This window comes from Sinocyclocheilus anshuiensis, unplaced genomic scaffold, assembly GCF_001515605.1.
Source record: "Sinocyclocheilus anshuiensis isolate Anshui unplaced genomic scaffold, SAMN03320099.WGS_v1.1 scaffold1980, whole genome shotgun sequence".
NCBI classification, from domain to species: domain Eukaryota; kingdom Metazoa; phylum Chordata; class Actinopteri; order Cypriniformes; family Cyprinidae; genus Sinocyclocheilus; species Sinocyclocheilus anshuiensis.
The window spans coordinates 102,002-113,830 of record NW_015557235.1 but is presented as its reverse complement, the minus strand read 5'-3'; the positions used below and the strand labels follow the sequence as shown (position 1 = coordinate 113,830).

At 40.3% G+C, this 11,829-nt stretch overlaps 1 protein-coding gene across 1 annotated transcript in view; it reads left to right on the top strand.

The window, feature by feature from the left end:
- LOC107679019 (CLOCK-interacting pacemaker-like) overlaps nt 1–6,992 on the top strand; it is an 8,545-nt gene extending 1,553 nt beyond the window's left edge. Inside the window, exons 3-5 of the mRNA XM_016474430.1 lie at nt 3,512–3,693; nt 4,065–4,884; nt 5,187–6,992. Of these exons, the coding sequence (XP_016329916.1) occupies nt 3,512–3,693; nt 4,065–4,884; nt 5,187–5,566 (1,382 nt within the window). The 3' untranslated portion in view covers nt 5,567–6,992. The remainder of the gene's footprint in view (nt 1–3,511; nt 3,694–4,064; nt 4,885–5,186) is intronic.
- Nucleotides 6,993–11,829: the final 4,837 nt, after the last annotated feature.

Sequence of the window (11,829 nt, the reverse complement as noted above, 5' to 3'; positions counted from 1 at the left end):
AAAATAACGACTTTATTCAACAATTTGTCTCCTCTGTGTCTCTCCGCATCACCGTAGCACCATTTTGGAGAATATGCGCTGGACACAAGCAGCGTACGCTCTTATGTGTCAGCCGCACTGCACAGATGCGCTGTTTTCATTCAAATCAAAGTGTAAATACACGTAGAAAACGTATCCTTGTGTCGCGGCTGACACAGAATAGCGTACACTGCTTGCGTTCAGTGGTTATTCTCACATAATTATCACATAATTCAAGATATGGGGGCAGAAAATGTATATATTTATATCATTTCATATAGTTAATATCACACGAAGAGTGCCGTTTTTCTCTCCAAAAGTCAGCATGATTACAAATGTGATAATGATTTTATGCAACAGTTCAATAAACAAGAAGTTAATATTAAGAGACTTACGTTTTAGACACCATATTGCCTGCTTTTGTTCTATTTCGCCAACAAAAATCATTCCAAACAAAGCCACAGCACTGTTTTGCGTCTCTGAGCAACATGTGGTGTTTCGTTCCTGAATGAATCAACCGTTTAAATGATTCGGTTAAATCACAATGACTCACTTATTAACTGTGACTTGCTGCCACCTGCTGGCGGTTTTAACTTCACATATTAAAGTAATTTTTTAAATAATTTCAGACATCAGTTTTGAATGTTTTATGTTTAAAATATAAAAAAAATATTATTTATGAATTTGTAACTGCAGGTTAAAGTATTCTATGTCCCTCTGAGCTGCATTAAACCGTGTATAAATGCATCTAAATGCCACTTCAGATGCAGCTTCTGTGTTTTCTCTGCATTGCAAAGATGAATTCTGTTGATACTGATTTCATTTGCTTGGTAACAGCACAAATGCAAGAATTTGACTCAAAAGATGATGCACACTTTTAAGAAAAAAATGGCTTAATGGTAAAAATGCCCATAAAACTTGTTGGAAAAGATTAATTTATATAACTGCTGTGAGCTGACTACACAGAATATGAAGAATATCAAAAATTCAGGAGTCAGCTGTCCATGGTAGTCCTTAAAATACCAGCACAATAACACACTCAGCGAAATATCGTCTAATTATCGTTATCGATAAAATCGATAAAAGTTTTGTCGTCAATATTGCACACCCCTAATTTATGTTATTTAATTTATATAACAATTTATTCATAATAATTGTTTAAATTAATAATTAATACTTTTGACTCATCCATTTTCTTAAAAATGGTTTAAAGGCTGAAATGTAAAGTTTATCATTTGTAAACCTTGTTGTTTTTGTGAAAACTTGTATCTGAACTGTAAATTATGCTTTTTACAGTAATTTTACAGTTTAATATGGTACTATAGGCATTGCCATACCCCGCTCAAATGGTATTAAATTGATTTGTGCAGGTCTTAAAAAAAACACACTGACTAAAATTAAAAAAGTGAAAAAGCATAATAGGACCCCTTTAAATTTGAGCTTAAAAATCCTACAGAAACCCTGCGATAAGTCCATTTTAGCGAATCGGTGTGCTGTATTCAGGTCAGGTGACAAGGATGCCAGTCACTTTGAAAAGACGTGCTAGCTGAGAGGAGTTTGGTCAAAGCTGAATGATCCAGGATGGATAATTTCGACAAATTTGATAAACCCTTGATATCTTCTTCACGGTGTAAAAGGAAAATAAAAGCCGAAACTTTTTTCACGGAACCTTGCAAAAGCAGCGCGTTATAATGGTGAAGGAAAAGCTCCGTGTATTGCGTGTAATTACATCCATACAGTTTATGATCACAACAACAACGTTTGTCAGGCGTCTACATTGTCATCTGGGGAGATTACAAAGATAAAACAAGTGTTTTTGTTTAACTCTGAAATATGAAATATGGAGTTATCTGCTTTTGCTATAAAATAAACTTTTAATATATATAAAAAACATACTTTCAATGAACTTTAATTTTGTAAGTTAGCTGTTGGCCTATTTGTTTAAGTTATTATTACTTAATCAAAACAACCCAACTGCAGTTTGATTGATATTGGAATGCACAATAATAAAAAAACAAACAAACATGATTTTTGAATATAAATAAAAATGGAGTTATCTGTTTTTGCAAATGAACTCTTTACATATCGGCCGGTATTCTTTGTGTATATTATATTACTCTCCATTCGTGTGTCCAAACTGTTTATATATAAACAGAATATATATACATACACATTTTAATAATAATTTCTATTAAATGTTCCCCCCCCCCCACAAATTCTGTGTTGTGTATTTTCTGGTAATCAAATGAACATGCAGAACATGAGAACCCCCCCCACAAATTCTGTGTTGTGTATTTTCTGGTAATCAAATGAACATGCAGAACATGAGAATTCGTATTTAAATTTTTTTTTTTTAAGTTTAATATGCACAGGCACTAGTCTATGTTGCGATTTGATTTAAGTGTACTGACCTGTTTTGTATTTATTCATCAAAAATATGACAAATTCCGTGTTATACAGTAAATTCCGTTTTTATGACTGGATTTCACGATTCCATGTTTTTTGCATCGTGGAAATCATTTGGCTCTACTAATGTATCAAATGAATAAGATAAGCTCATTGTTAGAATAAAAGACGGGGACATTGTGTATTTACTTAGCATTGCGTCTCTCCAACTAGGTGACAATGTAGCATTAAACCATTCAACAGACTCAAGCCACCACCTCACTGCTGTCTATTGGACTGCAGAAAGATACTAACTTTTCAATCTGCTATGTTACTGACTGTACTGACAAACTATCTGACTTAGGAAATGTGATGTGACATGCATGAGTGACATGGCAGTTTTAAGGGATGGGGTTAACGTAATATTGGACTTACATTGGGGTCATTGTTTATTAAATTTACAGTAAGTTATGCATTTCACAAAGTAGTTAGCAACTTACCGTTAAGACACTGCTTAACTGCTTGTCTGCCGCTGCCCGAACAAGAGACCTCCTTACTGAAGTGAAAGGGTTGGCTGGTGTCACTATGTTTGTATATTAAATATATTTATATATAATATAAATTATACAAATATAAATATATACATGTAAAGACATGTAAATATTTTCAAAATATATACTGTATGTATGTGTATTTATATATACATAATAAACATACACACACATATATTATGTAAACAAAAACTTTTATTTTGGATGTGATTAATCATTTGACAGCACTACCTTTGATATGCATTATTCAACTGTTTGTATAAGGATATTGATTGGCAATATGCTTGATTTTATGCACAAGCAGCTGAACGAGTCAAACCTCTTAATTAGAAGTGTACTTCTGACCATAAAATGTAGTTTTATGAGGCTTGTGTAACATCCGTGCCAAAACTTCAAGGTTCCGGCATTGAATGGTCCTTCATTTGACTTGTCATTAGTAGACTGAGACTTTTGTATTTCTCTTTCTTTGTTTCCCATCCTTCCTCTTGCCTTTTCCTTTTCTTTTTTTTGTTCCATCCAATGCCCTTTCTCCTCCTACTGCTCTTTTTCTTTCTCAGACACTGGCTCAGACTCCTTGCAGACTGATGCAGATGACCAGCAGAGCAGTGTGAATGAGCCTCAGGTCCGCAAGGGTTTGGGTGGGGTGGAGCAGGGTCCCCTGCAGGGAAGTCACATACTGGTGTCCGGGACGCCTGAACTCACCCCAATATTCATCATTAAGAATGTGGTGTTGAAGCAGGTGAGTCAATCCTGAGACAGTCAAGTTCCAAAACACTTTCAAGTTTCCTTTTTATTGTATGTAGAAAGTAGACAACAAGGCAGCCCATTGTATTTTAAACCAAATCCAAAGATACAATTAATTAGGCAGAGGTATAAAGAAAGAAGAATGATGTGTGGCATTGAAACACATGGTAAGAGGTGTCCGAAGGTCCTAAGTGCTTGTGATGAAACGTGGAAGTGAGTCACATAGAAAAGAACACATCCTATAAAACAAGACATTGCTGTGAAATGTGCTACAAAAGGCACCTCATTTACTTGTGATTTCTTGATGTAAAACTGCTCTGTACAAGAAGGAATTCTGTCTCTTCTCCTCTTTTTCTTTTTCCCAAGCCTGGGCAGTCTGGTCAGGACCACATCCTTCCTTCATCTCTGTCATGGGATAGAGGTGCTACAAGCAGTCAGGGTCCCACCCACGTCCTCTTGCTGCAACAGCCTGGAATCAATCAAAGCGCCCCATTACACATCCTTCAACCCCAGCCACAGAGATCCAAAAGCAAGGGTGTAAAGAAGAGCAAAAACACTTACCTCCCCATCCTAAACTCCTACCCTCGAATCGCACCTCACCCAAGTAAGAAAACCCCAGAGAAACCAACGGCCAGTAGAGGAAGTAACACAGAGGAGCACAGCCTGAGTAAGAGAGTATGCACAGAGGAGAAGAGAGACGAGGTGTCCACAACCACGCAAGCGGCCAAGCAGCATCTGCACAAACAGCCAGAGAACAACTTGCTGTTGCAATCTCATTCCCTCTCACGTTCTCTGTCTGCAGGCCGTGAGACACGTTCTGGCTCTCACCAGCACCAGAGCCCATGCCGCCCATCTAGTCCCTCTGCCTCCCTCAACGTGAGCTCTCCATCCATCTCAAGCACTCAGACGCTTTCCCCACCCTCTACCAACGACCTCATCCAGGGCAGAAAAGAGCCCCATAAGCATTGCCCAGAACTGAATAGTGGCTCTGGCAAAGAATCAAACAACCTCAAAGGGACAGCACGGCATCGTCGCTTCCTCAACACAGTGGAGATTCTGAATCAGCTGGGACTACTGGACATCACCTTAAGGACGCAGGATCTGCTGCGGCAAAATGCGGCCACCGAACAAGACATAGCCCAGCTCCGCCAACATGCCCATCTGCTTTTCCAGGCCGCCCAAGCAGGTGCTGATGCTCCGGCTGCCTGGGAGAAGCTCCAACAGGTCATGGCTACCTCATCCAGGGCAGAAAAGAGCCCCATAAGCATTGCCCAGAACTGAATAGTGGCTCTGGCAAAGAATCAAACAACCTCAAAGGGACAGCACGGCATCGTCGCTTCCTCAACACAGTGGAGATTCTGAATCAGCTGGGACTACTGGACATCACCTTAAGGACGCAGGATCTGCTGCGGCAAAATGCGGCCACCGAACAAGACATAGCCCAGCTCCGCCAACATGCCCATCTGCTTTTCCAGGCCGCCCAAGCAGGTGCTGATGCTCCGGCTGCCTGGGAGAAGCTCCAACAGGTCATGGTTAAGTCTGGACACTATCCCAGCCTCAAGTGCCTACCTACAGACAGCAGCAATGGAGGGTCTCAATCAAAAGTAGGAGTCGAGGCAGCCACCAACACCAAACCATATACTCCTGTGGTGTACAGATATGGACTTAATGGCACTGAAGAGGTGGCGCCCCCATCTCCTCTTCTAGCTCCAAATCCAGATGCAGAATGGCAGTCAACAGGTCAATACGATTCTGTCAGTGATAACACCACCACTTCTGAGCAAATCAGAGCCCATAGAGGAACCGTGAGTCCACCAGATGATCCCATAATGTCTCCAGACAGCTCTACACATGGAAACCTGCTTTAGACTGCACCCAGAAACCTGCTGAGCACTGGGCCTTTACAGCAGAGAAACAGCAAGGGAGACTTCAAGATACTTTCTCGAACATCTCAAACATGATTTCAGAGATGTCATCATTTCCCCAATATTCTCCACGGTAGCGCAAGGACAGCATCTTGACTGCGCAGCGTGCCATCTTCCTTTCTGTCACATTTCTACTCATCTGGATCAGCAATCACCCAAAGTGTCTGATGAGAGCTATACGGAATTTAACGCACATGCTACAGACTGCCACTCATCTATCTGCATCAGCTATCCTGCCCCATAATGGAATCAAGAAGCAACTTCAGGTTTTCAGTGGCCATTTGCAAATGTTTTTGATAGCAACACTTCATGCATAGTCTATCACAGAGTAATCAAAAATGACAGCCTGTTTCCTACTTTGTTGATTTATATTAGAGACTAGTTGAATAATTTGCAATTGTTGTCACAGTTTGTAGCATGTAGCGTTTCTGAAGAACATGACTGGGAATGGTATTTTGCAAAAATGTGGTAATAATTAGTCATGAGTTCCCCTCTGTGAGGCCTTGTCGCTTAAAGAAAAGAAGGATGGTGCATGAAGGTCCCGAAAAGTCCACACATGCAAAGACACTAAGAACGGTGTAAGAATTATTCCCACGGTGATCTTGCTAAAGTCCATGGAGCTTTGATCTGCTTGCTTTACGTCTTCATCTTTTACCATGGACCAAGACACCCATCACTCAAGCCTTTTGAATTGGGCTCGCTGAGATGAAGGGTCAAATTTGAGTGTTTATATGAGCTGTATTTTCCGTTCATTTGATCACAGATCATGACGTCTTTGTTAGCTTTCTTGAGTTAATAGTGTTTTGTGCTTTGTTAGCTTTCTTGAGTTAATAGTGTTTTGTGCTTTCTTTACATTTCTTCCCCAATTCTCTACTAAAGCACCAAACGTTTTGGCACATTTTTGATACTCTTGACATGACACTAATGTATTATTTGTTGTTGTATATTTCCTTTTATTTACTTACTGAGTATTTTTGAGTAACAGAGGTTGTATATGAATTGGTTTGTCTAAAGAAGCCGTCAGGCCCACACAGAGATTTTACAGAATTCTGCTGTCATTGCATCATTGCATATTCATTTATGAAATATTTTGGCTAATTTGATTAGGATTTCAGAGCTTAGTACTTTATAGGTTAACACATTTTATGTTACAGTAGAGCAGATTTTTAGATATTTTCCCTAAAATAAATACAGAAAATGAGAAAAGGTCTGCAGATTTCACTTGGGCAAGATTGTTTAATAACCTTAAGAGTTCTTCTTTGTGACTGATATTTTTCTTTCTTCATTAGCTCTTTAATTTGGTGTGTTTTTTTATACACGGCAGTGATCTTAAGTCCAAATAAATGGCAGTACAGGAGGGATGTTCTGAGCTGTGTGTATGTGTCTGTTTGATGGCCTGGTGAAGCGAATAATAAGTTTGTGTTTGAAATGAATGGCATGCTATGACATGATCGATATCTGCCCATGTAGCAGCACAAGAAGTACAGTATGTGATGCAATTCTAATGCATTTTAAGAATATTTGTGTACTGTAAGCTATATTATGACATAAGTGATATCAAACAGAAGATGAAAGTGTGTGTGTAAGTGTGATACTTTCAGTGTTTCCACGCAGAATGTTTGCTGAAGACAGAATCACTGCAAACATTACACTATTACACTACATGCAGATGCAAATACAAAGCTTCATTAAAAGGCCTTTGGTTTGTTTGTGCATACATTTAATGCCACATTTGTTGAAAATGAATACACTTGGTCCTGCTATGATCCTGCTTGGTCTTTTTCCGAACAGAGATGGCGTTACCTGAGTTTTCAGGATCACATGACTTTTTTTTTCCTACCTGAAGAGCTCATTCAGTTGTTGTGGTCTTAGATAAAAGACACATTAATACTTTGCATGCAACTTACATTAATTGTCTAAAGCTGTCTTATCTGCATTAACAGTTACTTAACATGATGAATCTCTTGAAATTCTAAGGATTAGACTTTTTGCAAGGACCTGTGATTTTAAAAATCATCACTATGGAAAGAGAATGGCAAAATATTTTGTTTAAAATTATCTTTTGTCTTTAAAAAGACAAACAGCTTGTCTTGTACAGCTTCTCCTCAACTGCTCTTCACATAGTCTCTTTTTCTTCAAACACAGTTTGAAGTGTTTGGAACTGAAATCCTGTGAACTGTTTCCAAGGCAACCTTCAGAATATAACAACAGACAGATTTAGTTATAAAGCTTTATTTTTCTTTATTTACTTAAGCATGCACTTTCAAGTAGGCCTATTTTAATGTACAGTGCATCAACCATACTGGTCTCCCCATATTATAAATCATGCAGGAGGAAGTTATGAAAACCTGCAGGACAACATTAAGTCAGGCGACTGTGAACGGAAACACAACCACACAAGCCACTGAATCATGTTGAATGAAAATGGTATTAAATTTATTTGGTGAATGATAATTTGGGAACCTCAAATTATCTACAAAAAGGTATGTTGTCAAATCGTCATCTGGTCTATGTATCTCATCTCAGTAGCTATAACATTAGCAGTGTTGGTTACAAACACCACAACTGTAATAAATTAACACATCAATTCTATATTCCATGCTGAATTTACAATATAACCCCACACTCGTATGCTATAGCTGTTTCTACCTGGATGTTTTAGCTAGTTGCTTACAGGAGAGAGGGAGTTTTGTGTCAGGACTACACAAGTGGCGGCAATGCTGTCAAGAAACACAGACAAAGAGAAACAACATTAGAATTTAAGGTAGATTTATTTCTGGTTAGTGTTTTTAGCTTTCTTTGGTTAAATTGTAAGTAATTCCCCTTGGAATGGCTGTTTCCCTGTTAATTTCCAGGGGAAATGCATGAACTGCTTAATTCTATACCTCGAATGCAATGCAAATGGCTTTGGACAAAAGATGCATAAATATGATGGATGAATGTATCATCATCCTCACCTGTTTCAGGCTTCCTTTCCCAGCACACATTTGGCCTAGAGCCCATCCAGGCACCAGTACGATGGAGGACAGGGCCAGTAACCAGCCTAGTGTATACGCCCAGTCCGGTTACACATACCAGCGGTTAAAAGTGAGGGGCTTGTTATGGGGCACCATAGAATAAACAAAAGACACCTGAGAATGAGCAGAAAATAATTATGTTGTGAAGAGTAAGAACAGAGTGCGAGCTCAAATCAGACACATCACTGGCCCAATAAAAAACACTATAGTTGACATCACTGATCTATACAGTGCATTCATAATTATATGCAAGTTGATATTCTGATCATATATTTTTTCCAAGCACATTTTACAGATTCCAACCCACATCAATCTTAATAATTTCTATTCATTTTGTATCTAATCATTTATAATTGATATATAATTGTCCATGAAGGCTGGAAGTGAAAAACGCATTGAAGTGAAAAAAAAATATTCAGGTGTGCATAATTATAAAGCAGGTTTTCTTTTACAGATAAAATGAGCCAAAAAAGAGATTTAACTCAGACTGAAAAGTCAAAAATTATTAAATGCCCACAAGAAGGATGCAATACTGGAATTTGCAAAGTTAAGGCATGACCACTGGACAGAAAAATGCTCACTGGGTCAGCAGGGTCAGAAAAAACAGGTGGAGAAGAAAAGACACGTTAACTGCAAAATAATTAATAATTAATGTGAAGAATTAAGTATGAAACCATTAGGAACCCTTTAGTCTCCATGCCACCATTTTCCAGAACTGCAACCTTCCTGGAGTCTCCAGATGTGCAAGGTTGACACTTTGCTTGGGTAAAAAATCCTAAAAGAATTACCTTCAACCAATAAGAATCACATGCTGAAGTGTAGTAAAATACACGAAGACTGATTTTTATAGGCTTTATAGACAGATAAGTTGAGAGTGACTCTTGAAGGATCAGCATCACATCCTCTTACACCACCGTTTGAAGAATTTTTCTTCCAGAATCTGGCAGTAGTTTTTTAGTCCATCTCCTATCCTGAAAAGTCTGTCTTGCAGAGATGGAATAAAAATGAACTCCCAAAACTTACTGCCTAAGTTCACTAAGCAGCATCTTTCGCAATAGATTACTGACGCCATGACTCTCTGCATTGAGGTGCTCAGAATGACTTCACCTCAAGGAGTCACCTCTAGGAGTTAGGGCCAACTCCACTAGAAGCTAGGGGTGCGCCCTTGCCCAATGATTGTGCAGGCTGGTTCTCCTCACACACAATGGGTTTTACAGTTTGGATGTGGATTCAACACCAGGATCCCAGATCCTTCAGGGTATTTCAGGATAATGATGTGCTGAGAGATATGGTCGACCAATTCATATATGTCTACCTGGATGACATATTGATTTTTTCCTCTTCTCTCCAGGAACATGTTCAGCACGTCAGGTGAGTGCTTCAGAGGCTGCTAGAGAATGGGCTTTTTGTCAAGGCGGAGAAGTGCATCTTCCATGCACAGTTAGTTCCGCTTTTGGGATACATCGTCTCATCCGAGGGCGTGCGCATGGACCCCGACAAGATCAAGGCTGTGGTGGATTGACCAACTCCAGATTCCTGCAAGGCCCTGCAGAGGTTCCTGAGGTTTGCCAATTTTCACCAATTTTTATTCGCAATTTCAGCCAACTAGCCACTCCTCTGACCGCCTTGACCTCCACCAGAACGACGTTCAGGTGGTCTAATGCAGCTGAAGTTGCATTTTCCAACCTTAAGAGCCGCTTCGTTTCGGCTCCCATCCTCATAGTCCCTGATCCTTCACGTCAGTTTGTGGTGGAGGTCGATGCTTCAGAGGTGGGGGTAGGCGCTGTTCTTTTCCAGTGCGCGCCCGCGGATGATAAGATGCACCCCTGTGCATTTTTTCTTATCGTTTGTCTCCCGCCGAACACAACTATGACATTGGTAACCGAGAGTTGCTGGCGCTTAAGTTAGCGCTGGAGGAGTGGCGTCATTGGCTAGAGGGTTCGGGGGTTCCCTTTATTGTCTGGACCGATCAAAAGAACTTTGAATACATCAGGTCGGCCAAACATCTCAACTCCAGGCAGGCTCGGTGGGCACTTCGATTTTTCGATCTCTTATTGTCCGGGTTCCAAAAACATCAAACCCGACGCTTTGTCTTGTGTTTTTGATCACTCCGAGCACCCACTCCTCTGCATTATTCCTGAGAGACTAGTGGTCTCTACACTCACTTGGGAGATTGAGTCGAGAGTTCGTACCGCTTTAGAAGGGGTAACGCCCCCGTCCAGATGTCCACCGAGTCAATTATTTGTTAATAGAGTGTTTACGGTCTGACGTTATCCAGTGGGGTCATTGTTCCAGCGTGGCTTGCCACCCAGGAGTTAATCGGTTAACTCCTGGGTTAACTCCTCACTGGTAGGTCTTTCAGGGTGGCCTGGGGTGGGGAGGTATCCAAAGCACATCAACTGGTCACTGGGGTTCCTCAGGGATCAGTTCTTGGACCCCTTCTCTTCTCCAATGCAACTTCAGCTGCATGAATGCTTCCGGCTTCGCTACCGTTCGGACGTTCTTGCTTACTGCTCTGCGCTTTGCTCCCTATTTCTGTACTTTTCTCTGATTTTTCTAAGATTTTTACTTCAGCAGATCAGCACAGTGCTCAAACAACACATTTTTAGCACAAACACTAAAACTAAAAACTCTTTGGGGCTGGAATAATACCACGAAAAAGAAGACTTTGCCTCCCACTGCCAGCAGCTTACATTCCGGAGAAGGGAAAACACAGCTGCCCACATTCAAACAGAAGAGAAAGAAAATGCCTCCTGTTGAATCTACTTGTTGCATGAACTACTGCAAACTTCTACAAAGGATTGCGGTTCTTGAAACAAAGTTACTTGCTGGACTTCCAAAACAGGCAGAACACTCAGCAGACCGTTGTCACGGACCCCCTCAGCATACAGCCGGTGAGTCCCATGAATCTAGTAAATCTCAACAGTTTATACCATGTGTAGAGGAACAAGCCAAAACTGATTGTCACACTAATCGATGGAACAAACAGGGAGCGAGACCCAAAGGCAGTAGAGACATCAGATTGTCACGAGTTTCTCGTATTGCTGCCGTAGCATCCTCTACCCCAGATACGGCTATGACAAGGCTTGTGAATACTGGTATTCTACCACCCCCTATACATCTTGAGAACAGATCTGAAGCATTAATGAATGCGGGTGAGTAATCCCCAAATGTGATTAAACATTGATC